The sequence below is a fragment of the Dissoconium aciculare genome, assembly GCF_010015565.1.
Source record: "Dissoconium aciculare CBS 342.82 unplaced genomic scaffold K489scaffold_4, whole genome shotgun sequence".
Taxonomy (NCBI): Eukaryota; Fungi; Ascomycota; class Dothideomycetes; order Mycosphaerellales; family Dissoconiaceae; genus Dissoconium; species Dissoconium aciculare.
Genome location: NW_022984954.1, coordinates 151507 through 170004, shown reverse-complemented (window position 1 = coordinate 170004; position 18498 = coordinate 151507). Strand labels below are relative to the sequence as shown.

At 53.6% G+C, this 18498-nt stretch overlaps 9 protein-coding genes across 9 annotated transcripts; 4 read left to right on the top strand and 5 right to left on the bottom strand.

The window, feature by feature from the left end:
* Window positions 1-124: 124 nt before the first annotated feature.
* Window positions 125-515, bottom strand: K489DRAFT_316050 (ribosomal protein L38e; the record flags this gene model as incomplete). The annotated part of the gene is made up of 3 exons (XM_033601130.1): window positions 125-189; window positions 256-384; window positions 452-515. The coding sequence occupies 3 exons, from the start codon at window positions 513-515 to the stop codon at window positions 125-127; spliced, it is 258 nt and encodes an 85-aa protein (XP_033461011.1).
* Window positions 516-807: 292 nt separating this feature from the next.
* Window positions 808-1329, top strand: K489DRAFT_408409 (uncharacterized protein; the record flags this gene model as incomplete). Its single annotated transcript, XM_033607474.1, has 1 exon — window positions 808-1329. The coding sequence occupies one exon, from the start codon at window positions 808-810 to the stop codon at window positions 1327-1329; it is 522 nt and encodes a 173-aa protein (XP_033461010.1).
* Window positions 1330-1634: 305 nt separating this feature from the next.
* Window positions 1635-3794, bottom strand: K489DRAFT_378350 (uncharacterized protein). Its single transcript, XM_033604391.1, has one exon. It carries the CDS (start codon window positions 3337-3339, stop codon window positions 2017-2019), a length of 1323 nt encoding a protein of 440 aa, XP_033461009.1. The 5' UTR covers window positions 3340-3794; the 3' UTR covers window positions 1635-2016.
* Window positions 3795-4477: 683 nt separating this feature from the next.
* K489DRAFT_170349 (WD40 repeat-like protein) lies at window positions 4478-5907 on the bottom strand. Its single transcript, XM_033599369.1, has 2 exons — window positions 5631-5907; window positions 4478-5539 (listed from the first exon to the last, which is right to left on the bottom strand). The coding sequence occupies exons 1-2, from the start codon at window positions 5861-5863 to the stop codon at window positions 4828-4830; spliced, it is 945 nt and encodes a 314-aa protein (XP_033461008.1). The 5' UTR covers window positions 5864-5907; the 3' UTR covers window positions 4478-4827.
* A 1007-nt stretch (window positions 5908-6914) lies between these two features.
* On the top strand, window positions 6915-9224 carry K489DRAFT_378347 (uncharacterized protein). The gene has a single exon (XM_033604390.1). It carries the CDS (start codon window positions 7210-7212, stop codon window positions 8878-8880), a length of 1671 nt encoding a protein of 556 aa, XP_033461007.1. The 5' UTR covers window positions 6915-7209; the 3' UTR covers window positions 8881-9224.
* A 294-nt stretch (window positions 9225-9518) lies between these two features.
* K489DRAFT_316969 (glycoside hydrolase family 47 protein) lies at window positions 9519-11641 on the bottom strand (the record flags this gene model as incomplete). The annotated part of the gene is made up of 2 exons (XM_033601205.1): window positions 9519-11203; window positions 11272-11641. 2 exons carry the CDS (start codon window positions 11639-11641, stop codon window positions 9519-9521), a joined length of 2055 nt encoding a protein of 684 aa, XP_033461006.1.
* A 1040-nt stretch (window positions 11642-12681) lies between these two features.
* Window positions 12682-13486, top strand: K489DRAFT_378345 (uncharacterized protein; the record flags this gene model as incomplete). Its single annotated transcript, XM_033604389.1, has 2 exons — window positions 12682-13161; window positions 13336-13486. Coding segments are annotated over exons 1-2 (188 nt in total), but the record flags the coding sequence as incomplete, so codon positions are not given.
* Window positions 13487-13921: 435 nt separating this feature from the next.
* K489DRAFT_353483 (proteasome core particle subunit alpha 7) lies at window positions 13922-15051 on the bottom strand (the record flags this gene model as incomplete). The annotated part of the gene is made up of 3 exons (XM_033602484.1): window positions 14908-15051; window positions 14621-14845; window positions 13922-14542 (listed from the first exon to the last, which is right to left on the bottom strand). The coding sequence occupies exons 1-3, from the start codon at window positions 14908-14910 to the stop codon at window positions 13922-13924; spliced, it is 849 nt and encodes a 282-aa protein (XP_033461004.1). The 5' UTR covers window positions 14911-15051.
* A 2433-nt stretch (window positions 15052-17484) lies between these two features.
* Window positions 17485-18330, top strand: K489DRAFT_316615 (uncharacterized protein; the record flags this gene model as incomplete). Its single annotated transcript, XM_033601178.1, has 2 exons — window positions 17485-18030; window positions 18109-18330. The coding sequence occupies 2 exons, from the start codon at window positions 17485-17487 to the stop codon at window positions 18328-18330; spliced, it is 768 nt and encodes a 255-aa protein (XP_033461003.1).
* Window positions 18331-18498: the final 168 nt, after the last annotated feature.

The following is an 18498-nucleotide window of genomic DNA, read 5'->3' as shown; positions in this document are numbered from 1 at the left end:
AGGACCGTGAAACGTCTCCAGTCATCGAAGATTCGTATCTCCGCCTGCAGGAATGTCCCTCCAGCTCAGGCCCGCAAAAGAACACATGCTTTGTCCATCCCAAAAACGCCTTTCGCTCCCGAACTTATGACGACTTAGCAACGTGCTTGCCCTTGGCGTTCTTCTTGGGGGTGTCGGTGATGCTGAGTCCTGTTGGCGAATGTGAGATTAGTTTCATCAACTTCCTGCAGTAGACGGCGAATCATGAGGTCGCACCTGGAGGCAGGCTCTGCTTTAGCTTCTCAGCCTTGTCGGAGTCCTTGAGGACCAAGGTGTAGAGGTATCGCTGGCATCGGACCTTGAACTTGGTCTGGTTGGTGACCTTGTTCTTCTTTATCCGGGCGGCTGTCGCATTTCATGTTAGTATTACAGCGATTCCCATCTCAAGTCCGATTGGTCTCGATTGGCGTACATGAGGCATCCTTTCGTCGGCAAATCTCGATGAAGGTCTTGATGTCGGAGATTTCGCGAGGCATGATGGGCGATTGAGTTCCGTGTATAGGCGTGGATGTGAAAGAAGTCGTCGATCTGAAAACACACCAAGTCGTCGCCCGAATCGAGTGTCGATGGGTAGAATTCGGGATGTGCGGGCGAGCCTGGTCCGTGCACAGTTGTGAATCTTGGCAAATTCTCCCGCTTTATGTTTCGCGCCATCTCCACGCTGACAGATCTTGAAGGCTTGAGAGAGTTCAGCAAGTCTACATGTCAAATACCGATCAATAACACCCTTGCTGTCGACGGAAAGGCTTTCGTATTTGATCAACCACGATGCCCGAACGTTATGAGCTCTCATCCACCGACAAGGTCAAAATTTCAACCGAGGCAGCCGAAGCGTTTGTGGATTCGTACTATACAGCCCTCAACAGTGCGCGGCATACGATAGCCTCCTATTATGTACCGCCGAATAATGTGTCAGGTCGATTGATGCCGTACATCAGCTACAACGGGGAATTGATCCAAGATGGCAAGCAATTGCAAGATCGCTATGAAGACAAATCCTTGCCGTACATGCACTTCGAATGTCAATCACTCGATGCGCACGTACTGAACCCTTGTCTTGATGGTGTCCCCGCCGCGACTCGCAGGGACGCTGAAAGGAACATGAGTCTCATTGTCCAGGTCAGCGGGAGCGTAAGATTGATGGAGCGCAAGGATGGTCCGCTTCGCGGCACCTCAGAGAGTTTTGTGCTCGTGCCCAACAAGGAGGAAGTAGGTGCTAAAGGGACCGGAAAAGGTGATTATGGTAGGAAATGGCTGATTCAGACGCAAAATTTCCGAATCGTCGTCTGAAGGAGCGACATCGCGACGGATCAATGCTACTCCAAAACTCTACTCGGTACAGAAATCAGGCGACGAACTCATTACGACAATCGAGACATGACTGCCGAAGATGCTACTGCATCGCAAAGGACCTCGGCAATGGCCTACAATCTCCAGATGGGCTCATCGAGTATCGATGATTTTCAGCGTTTACACCTACGGGATGCCCACAAGAAGGATTTTGTCAACACCAGGCCTCACATATTTGGAGATAGCCATTCGTGCACATGACTCTACGTTAGATGGCTGCGTTCGAATCGTAACACGAGCGTGGGCGTTTGAAGTCAGTCCCACGGAGAAGTGGAGCCCACGTAAGGGACGACAGCGACATGGGCGACTAATATCAGCACGGATGTGATGGCTCTTATCTGCGTTCCCTGCTGCGCATCACCCCCAATAACATAGTGAGCATGTCCCTCTACAAGCGCGTGGTTGGAAGGTCTCGAATTCGAATTCGGATCCCCGCCGCGTGGAGGTCGTGCGCCGTACGTCGTAAATAAGAGCGGTTTTGGTAGGGAAAGCTTGCGGATCATGCAGTCCTCAGATACTTGCTTCGCAATCATTCTGCTTCGAGCCATCTGCCTCTGGGAAGATGAAGATACCTTAGAAAAATTAAATTAAATTTTGGTATTGTTTGTGACCGGTTCCAAGTCTACTCTATACCGTCATCGTTGGCGGCGGAAGCGTGCTAACAGTAGTCGTTACGTAGGAAGTGCAGCTCGTGCCAAAGGTCGGGAAGGTTGTATAGCTAGTCAAGCGGACTGGAAAACCGGCATTGTATGTCGATGTCGCCACGGCTGAAGTACTTGTAACTTGACCAGTGAAGCATGAGGTGGTCAGTATTGTTGAGGTTACTGCAGTGGGCACATATGTTATCGTGTTAGTCACAGTTCGCGGTGTCGACGTGCAGACGAATGAGGAGAGAGTGGTGAGTACGATGATAGGCTGGGTGATGGTGGTGAGAGGGTCGACGAATGACGTGAGACTAGTGTAAATCGACAAAGTGTAAAAGTTACGGCAAGCAGGTATGACGAGCGTCTGCGTTGTGATGACTGGTGCAGTCGAGGTGGAGGTTAGCGTCGTAAAGGTCGTGCTTGTTGCCGTCGTCACGTCCGTTGTCAGAGCCGTAGAAGCTGGCTGCGTCTCGACGGCCGTGATGACGGACACACTGTCTGGGAGCGTCGAGGTCGCAGTGGAGACATCGGTCAATGTTGTCTCTGTAGTCATCAGACTCGAGATTGTCACAGTCGACGCGGGCTGGGTGATGATTAAGCTACGAGTAGCAATGACAGTAACCAAGGAAGTGCTGTAGACAGTCGAGAGGGCTGTCGCTGTGCTAGACGGGATTGTTGTGAAGAGCGTTTGGACCACAGTCGCTGTAGGACGGATGGTACTGATGACGGTGGTACATTTCGTTGTCGTCGTCAAGCCATACGTAACCACGGTCGCACACGTCCTAGGGTCGCAGGTCTCTGCGCGCCGGACGTTGGGAGGATTCGGCGGCAAGTAGGTCGTGACGGTCGTCGCCGTGAAAATCGTAACGGTTGTAGGAATAGTGATGGTGTTGGAAATGACCATAGTAGTCGGCGGCAGTTGGGTAGTCGTCGAGGTTGTAGTCAAAGTCGTAGAGCCCGAGACGGTTTCGGTGATAGTGAGGCTAGAAACGTCGGTTTTGGTGATCTCGCTTGAAAATGTGACGGTTGATGTCGGCAGGGCGGTAGTGATCAGGCTTGTAGCAGTACTGCTGGCGCTGACAATGGTTGTGAGACTCTGAATCCCGCTCGTGGTGGCAGTCCCTGAGCGGATCGTTGTAGTGGTGTAAGTCTTCGTTGTTATCGGCAATGTAGTATAGGAAACGATGGTGCTCGTCACCGTCGATGGTATTGCGGAGACGCGGCATGTTGGTTTCACGTGGCCGGCCTGACCAAGCGGAGCAAGCAGCAATACCAAGAGGCCAATCGTAGAAGATGACAACCACATCTTCTTGAGGCGAGAATTGATCTGGTCTGAACAACTTCATAACCCTCACTTGGCCGCTTCCAAAGCCAGAGTTGTCTGGCACGTGAAAATGTGTTCTCACGCGGATGGGCACATGGCGGTTATGTATTTCAGCACACAGGCGCACGACGACTTCGAGATGGAGACGCGGGCTGGATTGACAGACGGGATGGCGGTCTCGCCTCATCGCTCCCGACGCGAACGTCTTGACATGGTTGTCAATGCCGACTGGGTCGTGGAACGCGCAATGCGCACTCGCGTGATTGGGGGAGAACCATGGGGACGCCGGGCTCGAATCCTCCGTTTACTTTCATTAAGATTCGCTTAAATGCGAGGACGGAGACCCCGACGCCTCGATGTCTAGGAAGCTTGACAAAGTCAGACGGTCGTTGCAGGCGACGCACTGATTGAGGAAAGCGCGGACTTTCTGGTGGTGCGATCTCATCAAGACTGGTCAAGTCATCCGATGCAAGTCTTTGTACACACAGCACTTCCTGCTGTGCGCATCGGTTGTTACGATAATATGATTATTGTTGTAGTCGGGTAATCATGGTGCTCGGACGGCCGCACCTGTCGACAAAGCCGGACCGACGCATCTAGACTCACTCGGGCGGGCGGGAACACTGTAGATGCCAGACGGGACCTCATCAAGAATAACAAAAGTCCTTCCGACACCTCGACCACCACTGCCAACCACCACGCAGCCATCGGTCTACATATACATTACCTAGGTATGTCAATCATATTTCCACACACGAGAATAGAAGCCCTACGCTTGCACGTGGCTCGGCACATATAGATTTCTCATATTCCTACAGACTCGACTTTTTCGTTAGGAACAGGAAGCATCTTCGGCGAAATCGCACCGTCATCCTTGTTTCGCAGAATGATGAAGACTGCCTCAAGCATGGCGGTGAACTTGTTGAGCTCATCTTGTCGCAGGGTTGGTGTAGTCCGCTCATTCTAGGACTACTCGGGTGAGTGTCCGCTCGTGTTCGAGACGTTCCACGGATGAAGGCTTGTCTGCTTGCCTGCTCCTCCGCTTCTCTGCTTATCTACTTGTCTACTCCTCCGCTTCGTTGCTCCTCTGCTTGGTTTACGGTGGACACAAAAAGGTTGATATGGGTTGAGGGCTGTGGTCGCTGAGCGTGAGTCTCAGATCCAAACTTTACTTTGTGAACTTCTCCGGTGGAACCAGGTCAATACTATAAGTTCGCAATGACTGACCCAAGCCATCAGCGGTGCCTGATAATGGCCCTATGACTATGGATTTAGTCACATGTCTAGCTACCCAACGTTGCGGAATCTCCCTGACGGGCCTTCGGCATCTGGAAACCGATGCCGCCGCGTCTGAAATCGCGCGCGGGTTTGCATGATTTCTCGACGCGCCCGCTTCCTGGCCTCGACCTTTCTCTCTCACGGCGTCGACGTCCGTCGGCGCTGGTCGTGTCCATTGACAATTACGGCTTATTAACTATGTAGTAGGGACATTATAGCTAGAGATGATCCATCGTCCCAAAATGTTGCGAACACCTTATTCGATCCTTGGTTTAGAAACCCTACCTGCCAAATAGCACTGTAGTGTCCTCCTATCTTGTATAGTAATGCACCAGTTCCGACTTGCCAAATGCTCACGGCGTCGCCACTGCCACCACTAACGAAGATGTCGTCCTTCACGCTGATGGAATTGACTGCATTCGGATGAGCTTGTGGTATTGTCCAGACTTCCGTGCTCGTTGCCGATGACCACGCTTTGATGGATCCATCTGCGCCAGCTGTCATGATCAGGCCGTGGTGTAGTCGGACGTGGTTCACAATCGACTTGTGGCCGTGCAAGATGGCCTTGCAGAGTCCCGTCATCGCATCCCAGACGCGGACTTCGCCAATCAGATCGCCGGAAACCACAATTTTGCCATCAAAATCCATGCTGAAAATCTTCGCATGGTGACCGGTGAGCGTGCGCTTTAGTGTCCCAGCGTTGGCATCCCAGACTTTACAAGTCTGATCATGGCTTGCAGAGATGAGAGTATCGTGGTCGATTGCTATGCTAATCACGGGAGCTGTGTGACCTGCAAGCTCGTGTGTGCAGGCCCAGTCTTCGGTCGACCAAATTTTCAAACTGGAGTCCCTGGAGCTGGATACAATTGTTCCCTCGTCATACCAGAGAATGTCCTTTATTGCACTGTCGTGTGCAGTGAACGATGTTACCCGCGTGCTTATCGCGAACAAGGTCAATGCGAATTGAAGAAGGCACTCCGGCGAGAGGTACGTACCCTGTGAAGAGATCCCAAGACTCTATTGAGCCGTCTCTGCACCCGACAATGAGCTGATGCTGTCTCACCGTCAAGGAACTCGGCGAGAACTCTGCCCGGAGCTTGTAAAGAACTTCCCCTTGAGTCGAAAATACGTGCAGGCGTCCATCGTCCAAGCCTAGGACGAGATAGCTTGACGACTGAGCGACTGTCGTCACAATAGCCTTTCCAGATAACGAATAGTTAGTATTCATGGTGAGATAGTGCAATTTCTGGCTTTCGAAGGCTGACTTGAATGGTTGGTTTAGATATCTTTCTTAAACCATCAAATTGGGCATAGACATAGAAGAATAAATGTATGGCGGTTATGTGCATCTGGACGCTGAGGTGACATCACATGCATGATGGATGCAGGTCTATCCCCTGGTTTATTCCAAGGTTATACACATGAAGGTACATACCACTGTAATGTCAGGATTACGTAGATGACGCAGTACCTTGCACTGTGATTGAACATTTGCTGTATGTATATACGTTGTTGTGGTCTGACAGCTGATAGACTAGAAGAATGCTGACCACACAATGAACGAAGCCGCGGTATGTCGCGCGCTCTACTCTCTGGGTTGTTCGATGCAGCTCGACGTGTCAAATGAACGAGCAAATTCTGGCATTTCCAGCTATCCCACATGGACGATCACCTTCCCTTACACACCGTCAAATGCCCAATGTCTTATTTGGACGACCTTGCTTTCAAAGGGTTCCGGCAGGCAAGGGAAGAATGGGCGATACGACATGCCATCCTGCGAGTGAACGAAGCAGAGCCTGGAACGTAGTGCTGGAATCGGGACAACCTCGGACTTAGCTCCGAAAAATGACTACCACCGAGGCATGCACATGGTACCTGACCTCGAGGTACTATGCTCATACATGGCAAGTTTCGAAATGCTTCGTGCAGAGGACAGACGTAAATTTTCAGCGTTGAGATGGCCCTGTCGCTACCGCCATGAGGAAGATGCTCCACGTGTTGGGATGGGCTGTTCGGGGTATGTGTTGATAACCCCATCCACTTGCCGCCACATATCACGGGAGGGTAAGCGTCGGGATTTTCTACATAAGCAGCAAAGACACGACGACGACAAACATGCCTCCCATGCGGTCGTGCGTGGGTATATATAGCAGGTAGACGTGTACATCCAAATGGGTTTGTTGGTGGATAGTAGGACTGTCGTGACAATGGTCTCCAGGGCTTCAATCGGAACAGAGTCTCTCCCCCGCCTTCAGACTCGTTTCTTCACAATCATTCTACACCATTCCGCGCGCTACGTCAGTATAAACCGTTGACAATTCCCCCCAAATTCGCCCCGCCAAATCATTGATGAATGATGCCGAGTGACAGTGCATACAATTGATACTTCACGCCGGCGAACAACTTTGGTGATATTGACCTGCATACCTCTACACCAACATATCCTCGTCAATTTGTCTTAGGCACCCAAACTTGCCCCTCTTCGTCTCTCATAACACCATCATAGCAGTCCTCTTGCAACAACCATCACCTCCAGCAGCGTGATCGACTCTCGCACAACCTCACGCGTCAATCATGGACGAACAGGTCTCGACGTTTTGCGCCTTCACGAGCGGCACGCCTGAGCAAGCTCAACGATATCTACAGCTCACCGACGGCAATGTCGAACAAGCCGTCGAACTCTTCTTCTCCAGTCCCGATCTCGGCAACACAACAGCGCCCACGACGACGACCACAACAAACACTCAGGCTGCCCAAAGGGAACCGACACAGTCATCACGACCAGTACGAGGTGGTAGAGACGCCCCGATCAACATCGACGACGAGGACGAGGACATGGACGATTTCAATGAGGACGGCGGTGACGACGATTTAGAAGAGCTGGGAAGTCGGCCGATCCCGACCCGATCGGGTCCTTCTGTCGAAGATGACGAAGCCATGGCGAGGAGGCTGCAAGAGGAGATGTACGGTGGCGGAGGAGGTGGAGCACATGGAGGCGACGACGTGCGCGCGCCTATGGCTCGTACAACAGAGACACTCATCGGACCTGGCAGTGGGGACTGGCGAGACGACCCTGACCAGATGAACGCCGCAATTGCTCAACAGCTTATGGCACGGAATCGCCCACGGAACCAGGCGCCTGGAATTTTCAACCAGCAGCAGACATCGTCGATCTGGAACACCCCTGATGACGCGAACACATCGGAAGCTCGTCGTCAGGCCTTGTCGAGCGCCACGGGAGGTGCATCCGATGCCACGCCCAAAGCAAATCACTTGGCCGAGCTTTTCCGACCTCCATTCGACTTGATCTCACCACTCTCGCTGTCAGACGCTCGGGATGAAGGAAAGGAAACCGAAAAGTGGATCCTGGTTAACGTTCAGGACCCTTCAATCTTCGATTGCCAGGTACTGAATCGTGATATCTGGAAGAAGCCCGAAATCCGCGATACAGTCAAAGAGCACTTCATATTCCTACAATTCGCAAAGACAGATCCCCGCGGTCAAGAGTACATCAACTACTACTTCTCGAACATGCGGGACTCCGACGATGCCTACCCACATATCGGCATCGTCGATCCGCGCACCGGCGAGCAAGTCAAAACCTGGTCTGGCTCACCGAGTCCAAAGCCCGCCGATTTCCTGATGGAGATTTTGGAGTTTCTAGATCGCTACTCGCTCAAGATGGAGAAGAAGAACCCGGTGCAGGCCAAGCGGAAGCAGGCGAGGAAAGACGTCGCGGCGATGAGCGAGGAAGAGATGTTGGAGATGGCCTTGCAGAACAGCCTGACCAAGGGCGCGACAAACAGCACTTTTAAGGAAGATGATCCCGATGCCCTCACCAAAGCGGACCAGGAAGACGGCAAGAGCACAAGCCAGGCGGGACCAAGCACAGATACAGCAGCCACAAAAGAAACAAGCAGCAGCGCCACGGAACCTGTAGACACCCCATTCTCCCGGATATCGGCTTCAAATCCCCACACCGAGCCGACATCAACCAACCCCCAAGAGACAACACGCATCCAATTCCGCCACTCCGGCGGCCGCGTGGTCCGCAGATTCTCCCTGACAGATCCCGTGCGGAGGATCTACGAATGGTTGAAAGCCGAACCGCTGGACGACTCGGCCGGGAAAGACTTCGAACTGATCAGCATGGGCAAGAATCTGATCGAGTCGCTGGACACGACGATCGCGGACGCACAGCTCAAGAACGGGACGGTCATGGTGGAATTCGTGGATGCGGATTGAAGGATAGCTGGTTCGGTGCCTATAAACATTGGGGTGATTTAGGACACAGAGCGTGCGCGTGCATCATGGGAACTTGTTTTTGTTTTAGACCATAGGCCAAGTCCGGCCTTTTTTTCCCCTCGAGAAATTTGCTCTTCGGCTGCGACAGAGGTAATGATGCCAGATAGGCCTAGCTTCAGACGAGAGAGATGTGAATGAACGAATGAATGGATGAATGAATGAATGAACGAGAAGGCTCGTGCCACCGGGCATTTCTCAATCGGCAGACATGCTCTAAGCTTTTTTTTTCTTTCTGTGTCGAGCCAGACCACATGGTCTTCTTCTGTCCCACGTTGATCGCAAAGCCAAGGGACAATGATTATGATTGACGAATGGTTGTTCACGATGATCGTCTCTCCACAAGGGACGTCCTGCTTCCTCTCACGCCTCGTCACGCGCCACGTTTAAGAATGGAGGAATTGATGGAATGGTCGCTGCTGCTGCTGCACATGCAAAGAGGCCATGCCTTTGATGATGATATGACAGAAATGGCTACACAACTAGAAAATGCTCATCGGACGTAGGACTACATAAGTACAGTAATCAGACAGACCGGCGCCCGCCCCCACCAAAAAGGAACTCGTGCCCACAACGACACATCACGGCGCCGCGACAACCGGAGTCGGCGTGGCAGCCACATCCGGCGGAGTCGCAGTCGCAGTCGCAGCCGTGGTGGCGGTGGCAGTCATGGCCTCGACGATCTTCTCGATCATCTGGGTATGCACGATGGTGACGACGACGGGCATGTTGGCCTCGGCGCGCTTCTGGTCGGCGAGGAGTTCGTCCGGGGAGCGCTGGGCCTTGCGCTTCCAGCCGGTCTTGAACAACTGGCCCAGCTCGAAGCGCGGGAAGGGGTGGGCTTCGGTGTTGAAGACGACGGAGTCCAGGGGGAGAAGGTCGTCGTCGTCTCGGAAGAGTAGGTAGAAGTATTTGAGGGTCTCGGCCAGCCAGAAGGATTCCATGTCGTCGCGGAGGGGCGAGGGCGTGAGGAGGACGTTGGCGATGGAGGAGAAGCCCTCGCCGTCCTTGGTGGCGGTGTGGGCGATGAAGGACTGGAAGATGGCCCAGCCCCAGTGGCGGTAGAGCGGGTCGCGGGTGATGCGCCAGAGGTAGAAGAGGGACTCGACGGTCTCGGGCCGTTGGAGGTTATGCACGTCGCCGCCGTGGATCATGAAGTTGGGGTTCTCGCTCAGCGGGGCGAAGTCGATGGACGCGCGGGGCCGCGTGGCCGGGGAGGTGAAGTCGTGGTACATGAGGGGCGGTTCGTAGATGTTAAAGTGGGTGATCTCGGGCGCCAGGCCGGTGGGGGTCACGGCGTACATGCCCATGCAGGTCTTCATCAGTTCGATGGCGAGGATCATGTCTTCTTCTTGTTGTGGACCCCAGCCGGGACCCTTTCGAGCTTGGGCGAGAGGGGATCCCCCGGTTGTGGCCAACGCGATGGTGCCTGGCATGAAGCATACGAGATGATCCATTTTGGCACTGAGGGCTGCCTCCAACCCGTTGGGACGTTCCGCGATGATCGTGTAGTTGTCCGGATCGCTGTACGTGACCAGGTGTTTCTTGATCCCCGCCAGGGATTCGTTCCACATGGCTTGATAGACAGGCTCCTGTTTCGAAGTCTGAAGATATTGCTTGATGAGATATTCGTAATAGCTGTCACCGCGGCTCCCCAAGCGGATGTTGTTACCCCGGAACATTCCCACATCCGCGCTGACGAAGATCGGAACCAATCCGTCGGGAGCCTCCAGGTCGTCGATGACCTTCATGACGTTCTCTGCCTTTTCCCAATAGTGGACTTCACCCGTCAATTTGGACAAGTACTTCATCTCGAGCTGTAGCGTCGTCGCCTCGGCGGTGGAAGAGGCGCCGCCATCCATGTGTGACGCAATGCCCTGGTATTTGTGCAGGTTCACGCTGGCCACCGGAATACCAGAGCGCGTCTCGTATGCAGAGAGAAGCCTGTCTGCGAGATCAGCAGCTTTCTCGACATACATATCGTCGCTCAAGCCATCCTCCACAGGCGCGAATTTGCCCGGGAAAGCACTGCTGAGATAGTGCGCCGAGAGGAGACCCCCCAGCATTCGGATGGTGGTTTCGAAGGTGTTGACATCTTGATCTTGATCGTATGTCAGGTTGTTGTGGATCCATGCTCGGGCGTGAGTCAGCTCGGAGGTCAAATTCATGATCATCATAGTATCCAGAGCGTCGACAATGATCCAACCCATACCAGTGGGTGACATGTTGTCGACCGTGTGCGATTGCGGGCGATATGTGTCGTATCCTGGGAGGAAATGTCAGCGTTAATCCTGTAGACTCGTGTATGCCATCATCTCCACCTGTCAGACATACCCCAGCCGTATTTCTCATAACCCGCGAATGATAATTTGAAGGTGTCCCTGACCATGCCTGCCCGCTGGTCCCAATCGATCCTTTCTCCACTGCTGAACCACGATGATCCGCCCTTGGCCTTGGCTTTGGTCGGCGTCGACGGTCTGACCACCGAGTCTCCTCGCACCCTCCTCGATGCGAATCCGAGCGGCGAGAGTATTCCAAACCACCACGATAGCAGTGCCAGACTCCCCAATACCAGTGCCACCGTTCTCCGCTGCAGCATCCATCTGGGCAATCTCAACCCATCGAGAGGACTCCTCCCGGCACGGCTGAACGGCTTGTCTTTGTAGTAAGGCAATGAATTCCTCCGTTTTGAGGAACCGAGCATATCTCCCAGTCTTTCGCCGATGCCTCCTCCGGTCTGTCCGTTGGAATAGCTCTGAGCGGATTGACGCGAACGGTTGGTGGCGGTGTTGGCGGGTTGCCAGATGTTCTCGCCTGCGAGGGTCCCACCTCGAGCGCCAGGCCCGCCGGTGGGTAGTCCATAAGACGAAGTCATAGTGGAAGCGGAAGCAGAGGCAGCGCTGGCGGCATTGGTGACGACGGATCGAGTGCGCTCGCCTGCCTGGGTGAGGACTTTCTGGAAAGCGCTCCTTTTGGGGAGTCGGAAGAGATTGATGGGAACGGGAGGGTTTTTGCGGCGAACGTCGAAGGGATCGCGAGTGTACATGCCCAGCAGAGAAGCGGAAATGTGCCTTTGCGGAGCCAATCAATGGAGGATGGCGGTATAACCCGGCCGATTGTTATGCAGAGTAGTATTAAGATTATGAGGAGAGATTATTGTACTGTACTGTGCTGGACTGGACTATACTGTAAGAGACAGCAGCCAAGAGGGAAGAGAGGAGACCCAAGCCTCGGAGTTGGTTGGTGATTATTGCTGACTCTGTATGTATTGGATGTATGTAAGAACATATGTGTCCAAGTGCTATCACACTCACTCATACATGCATGTCGCAGCTGCTTTACCCCAGGCGTGTGCATGTGTGTGTGCATGTATGTGCCCTGCAGGGTCACCGTTTTGACTTTGGGCTACGGTAACGGTGACCCGCTCCTGGACAGAGGGAAAGTAACTTACCTGAGTGATATTATGTCATCGTGGAGGAATGGACTGTAGGACTATTGTAGACATCACGTACTGTCTTTGTTATGTGGTAGCCTAGAGATATCACAGTACAAGGAAAACCCATCTGGTATTATAGTAGGAACGACCATCCAGTATTCTCCAAGACTAGATATATATACAACTATCCCTATAGGCGAACTGGGACAATCCTCCCATCATCATCAACAACAACGCCATCATCAGATTAGTCAGTCGACATCACAGCAGAACCCGCGACGAACGAGACTCCTCGGACCTCAAGATCAGCAATTTCCCTCCATCGCCAGCAATACAGCCAACAAACCAAACAATCAAACACCAACAACCAAAACCCACGACGACTCCACCACCATCATGCCAACCCCACTCGACCGCGCTCTGAACCAAAAAGTACGGTATCGTATCCACACCCACTCGTCCGATGAAACCACGTCCGTGGACAGGAAAAGAAAAAGAGAAAGCCGACCAACTTTCCGGCACTAAATTCCCAGCCGAAGAAGAAAAAGCCTGAGAAGGACCGGCATGAGAATTTTCTCACCAACCGAATCTGCCTGAACTAATCATCATCAGCAACAACTGACAAGATCAAACTGAAACAGAATTTCTTCCTCGGCTTCACCGCCCTCGTCAGCGCCGCCGCGGTCTGGACCATCTGGGGAGGAGACATGTTCCCGCCCGCGACCGATCATCCCAAAGGGGATCCGGAGTCCTGGACGGAGGAGGAGATGCGGAGGTGGTTGAATGCTGTGAGTTGAAGTTCTTTTTTTTCAATTATTGCTTATCTTCCTCATTCTGGATTATACTTCTTTTGCTTTTTCTTTTTTCGGGAAGAAAGAAAAAAAAAGAGAGAGAGAACGAGAGAAAGAGAGAGAAAGAAAAGAGAAAGGGAAGAAATGCTAACATCCACACGAACGATCCAGCGTGGTCTGATGGCAGGCGAGACGGCGACCCGGGCGGAGCTATTGGCGAGGGTCCAGGCGAATCTGAGGGCGCCTGGTAACAACCACAGTAATAACAACAACACTAAGTGAAGGAGGAGTTGATGGAGGTGCGTATTAGATTCTGGCAGGGGAGGAGCGACGAGCAGAGAGAGAGAGTGTGTGTGTGATAAGCGACCCGTAATAACAAACCAAGTAGAGAAGGAATCGGGGTCTCTCTAGTAACGCATTCCACGATTTGCAAGATTCGGTATTGCACCTTTCTTTTCTCTCCTGGAGGAGAATTTGCGGAGAGCGATGCGAGGGAGGATGATCTATCTTTGCGGGTGAGTACCCTTGTCTTCCCATTGGTTTTTTTCATTTCGTCAGCGTAGAATCATGCCATGCCGAGTTTACCCTTGTACTGCCGCCCGCCCGCCTCGAGGAGCACCGTGGGCCGGCAATGCCTCGAGTCGGGGCGGATCTGGCCGTGATAAATCTAGTGTACATCCCGATCGCCGTCTCATCGTCTCATTTCCCATGCTTGCTTGCCTCGAGCCTCGATCGTCCCCCGTGTCCGTTGCGATTTCTAATCCTCCAATTCCAGCGCCTCCTTCGCCAGCCGCTCCGCCTCTTCCTTCAACGCCTTGGGGACCTCCTCGTGTCGCCCCTTGGTCGGGCCGTTGACGCCGCTGATCCAGGTGAGCTCCAGCTCGAAGTCCTTGTCCTTGCTGTCCTCGTGGGCCACGTAGATGATGCGGGCCGCCTCCTTGACGCCCTGCTCGAGGGAGATGCACTCGCCGTCCTTGGGGTCCAACTTGAGCTTCTCCAGCTCGGCCTTGGCCGTCTGTCGGCCCTTGCCGGTCGCGGCGCCGTAGTACCCCCAGTACAGCCCCGAGGGCTCGATCATGTACAGGTACGGTCCGCCTTCCTTGACCCCCTTGGTCTTTCCGCCTGCGCCGATGGACGGTCCGCTCCCCACTGCACCGTCGACACCCAGCTCGACCTCGGCGTCGAAGCCTCCCACGATCGCGGTGATCCCGAAGGGCCGCACCGAGGAGTACAGTGTGTAGGCTTGGACGTAGGCGCCCATGCGGTTGGCCAACGAGGCGGCGGGGATGGGCGCCTTGTATGTGCCCCGCCAGCTCGAGGCCTCGTCTCGTGCGCGGGTGACAAAGTGGCGACCGTCGGGGACGAGACCCGAGTAGACCTGCGATCCGAGGGAGAACTGAAATCAGTAGGCTGTCCAAACGGGGTCCTCCATCGCGGCAGAGGGACGGCCACTCACCACACCGATGTTCCGGTCCACGGTCGCTATCCTCTTGTTCGCATCCTTCTTGAGTAGCTTGCTGGAGACGATCTTCTCCAAGGCCAACACGACGCCGTCCTTGCATCGGATGCCGACCGCGGTGCCACCATTCTCGACCGCCTTGACTGCGTATTCGACCTGAAAGTTCCGGCCGTCGGGCGAGAAGACGGAGTTGGAGAGGTCGTAACCCGTTCCTATGGAAGTCTGTGTGGAGGCTGTAGTTCAGTAGGGGGTACATTGGCAATCACAATTGGGAGCTCACTGACCATGACGGCTTAGATGTGTGTGTGTGTGTGATTTCCGAAGCGAGTTGTTGCTGACCGGGTGTGGTCGTGAGGAAGATGGAGATTGCTGATCGATTTATTGGATTCGGTGATCGGCTGAACAAGTATGAGGCACGGGATGTAGGATGTGGAGGGTAACGGGGAGGTGTTGTGGTGGTTGTGATTAGGACGTGGGAAGATGATGAAGCTGTGTGGTGATCATATCTCGCTTCGGTCTCCAGCCCGCAATAGTGTCTACTGTACGATATAGTAGTGGTGGAGTGATGAATCGTGAGGCTGCAAGCTTGACGCGTGCCCTGTCTCTCTCTCTGTGTGATGCCTGAGGCATCTGAGCTTTCCGTCTAGGGTTGTATAACCCTAGTAGCCCTGAACAGCCCTGATCTGAACAGGACGCCCTCTCTCCGCCGACGACAGCGATTGAAAATGAATAATAACGAGGAATCCATGACTCGACCACACAGGTGTAGGGCAGCAGTCGAAAGTAATAACGTCCTTACTGCTCTGGTTATACTCGTCACTAGGAGGTAGGGATCCGTCCCAGGCAGAGTGGATCCTGCTTCAAAAGAAATGTATGATCCTCGCGTCCACATGAACGAGGACGGAGGGGAGGAGGAGCCATGTCCCGGAGGAAAAGTGCGTCATGGCTCCTCCGTTCCGCCCCTCCACTCCTCTGCTCGGCGGGCGGACTCCCGCGGGCGTTCCTCCTCCCACTTCCTCAAGCCTTTCTTCGTTCCTCCTCTCTACGACAACGTGGCCATGTCTCGGGACCGTATGGGATGTGTCTGTGATGTGTTATATCAGTAGACGACGGGAGACAGAGGCCGATCGCATGGAACGATGATGGTGCGCGTGCAAGTGCTGCCTGTGCCGTGCATTGCACCACCGCACTGTGTCTGGTCTGCCTGCCTGTCTGTCTGCGCGTTACGGCCCAACGATGGACTGGATGATGAACCGGACTGAACTGAACTGAACTGAACGGGCGCATGCAAGCTCAAAGCTCAAAGCTCTCCCTCTCTCCACGCGCGCTTGATGAGACGGACGGAGGTGGCCAGCCGTTAGATTTCTACTGGACTGTACTCTCCTCCTCCTCCACTCTCTTTACAGCAGCACTATTTTCCAGTCCAGTACTCTTTCTACCTCCGCCCGATGATACAATCAGTGGTCACAACCGTGGTCAGGCTGCACCGACCAACCCACACCAACAACCCACGATGACAACCCCTCTTCCCTGGTCTCATACATCAGTACAATACCGAGCAGGTTCTTGGTGTAGTAATATAGAACCCTGGTAGCTGGAGGTATGTTACAGCATCAATTTGAATCAATTTGAATGCAGGGAAATCATAAGGGGTAAGAATATGTAGGTAGATATAGGTGGTCGCATATATGGGTCGTTCCCAAAGTGCAGGCGCGGACACAGATCTCATCCTCCCGAGTCATCGCAGCACCACCACCCGAAGGGACATGCACACATATTTCTCTTTTCATATATACCACCATTATCACCATTACCATTACCATTACCACCACCACCACCATTACTACCACCACTGCATCTATACCTAGTATATTCATATACGGTACATATAGTGTGGGTACTCCTCCTCCCTCCTCCCTCCTGCCTTTCAACCTTGACTCGGTCTCTCCATCACCCGTTCATCGACTGCCATCCTCCAGCATTCGTCGTTCTCTCCATCTCCATAGATAGCATAGGCAGAAAGAGACAGAGAGGGAGAAAGAGAGGAAGAGAGAGAGAGAGAGAGAGAGAGAAAGACGATCAACAACATTCTCTCCTCTCCCTCATCCATAGCGCGTCGTCCATATAGGCCCCATCAAATTTATTGAAGCCCAACCCCAATTCCAACTCTTTCCCTCCACCACCTCCTCTTATATTAGCCCTCCTGACCACACTTGTTACTCTCTCCCTCACTCTCACTCTCTCTGACCGAACATATATCACCCATCGTCGAGATATACACACAACCTCACCCTTGATCGCTGCTTTAACATCCCTCTGGCTTTCTCACAATAAATCGGAGGAGGACGAGAAATCATCTCAGGAACTTCTTTGCCCCGGTATGCGCATACGCCACTGACATCAAAGAAGAAAAAAGAGACGGAATTTCGGATCCATGACTGCCTCCAAGCAGAATTCTTTCTGATGACAAGACAAGCACTGAAAGCTGACTCTCTATTCCAAAGACAGCGCCTCTCATCACCTGCACATCACATCGTGACATCGTACAACCAGTAATCCGGTTTTGGCGTGGGGAACCTCAACACTATTGAAATTGATGCTCGACGAACCCGCCTTGGTTCACATCTGTAACTCCTGCGAGCACCATTCTCCCGTGGTCAACTCCGTCTCCGTTTGGTTCCAGCAACATACCTGTGACCACGTGAGTGTCTCGCATTATTCTCGAAAACATATATATGAATATATACATATATTTTATATACATACATGATCATCATCTCTCGTACTAACCACCTCCACCGCCACCACAGTGCGGCCGTCCTTCCATCGGCTCCGTCCAAGCAAGACGCACATCCGAAATCATGGCGCAATACATGCAAGATGAACTCGCCTCCCTCTTCCACAACATGCAAGTCTCCGGACGCTTCGCACAAGACCTCCGGGAGCCGGAGCTTCGACTCCCTCCACAGGAATCTCCGCAGCAACCGTTCGTGACCGAGATGTTTCCAGCAGACGAGAAGCTGAAACAGCACTTCGCCCCCATCCACTACGCATCCGTACACTACACCCCCACCGCCCACATCAGACCTGGCGACTCATACTCCGAGCCTTCGCGGAGTCCTCCGCCCGCATACCCGGAAGCCATCATGCCCGAGGACTTGGCCGACACCCTCCGCCAACATTCCATCGACCCTTCCACCCTCCTCCCCAACCAGATCCAACTCTTCGCCAACGCCCAATACGAACAGCGTCTCCGGCTGCTGGAGCTGTGGCGCATCGCCCCACCTTCATACCCCGTCCAGGCACTCGCCCACAACATGGATACCCACCTCACCAGCGTCGAGCTCGAAGAACAGCGCGCGAAACTCCGCTACGAGCAACGGATGCAGCAGTCCCGGCCCATCGCCGTCGCGGAAGCCGCCGAGCCGTACATGCTCAGCGGATACGAGCAGCAGTATCCCCATCAACAACAACAACAACCACAGCAACAACAAGACCACCGCTCCAACCTCTCCCAAGCGGCATCGGACCCCGTCTATGCCGCCGCCGCTCCCTCGGGCCTCTGGTCCGCACCCGCACACCACACCAACGCACAGCAGCTCGAGGCGCAGTACTATGATCAGATCCGAAACCACGCCGACTGGGAGCGGACGAACGAACGCATGATGCAAGAGCGCCTGGGCCGGGACGACGAGATGGTCATGTAGCGTCGTCGGTTGTTTTGAAGCATTGTCGGGAGCCTTGTCGGGAGTATTGTCGGCCTGGTTTTGTCTTTCTATCTCCGAGGTCCTTTTTTTTTTAGGTCGTTTCGTTGGAACGAGTGTGGGCGCATTGGCGGGATGGTGGAGCGGGCTGGAAATTGTTCGGCGATCATT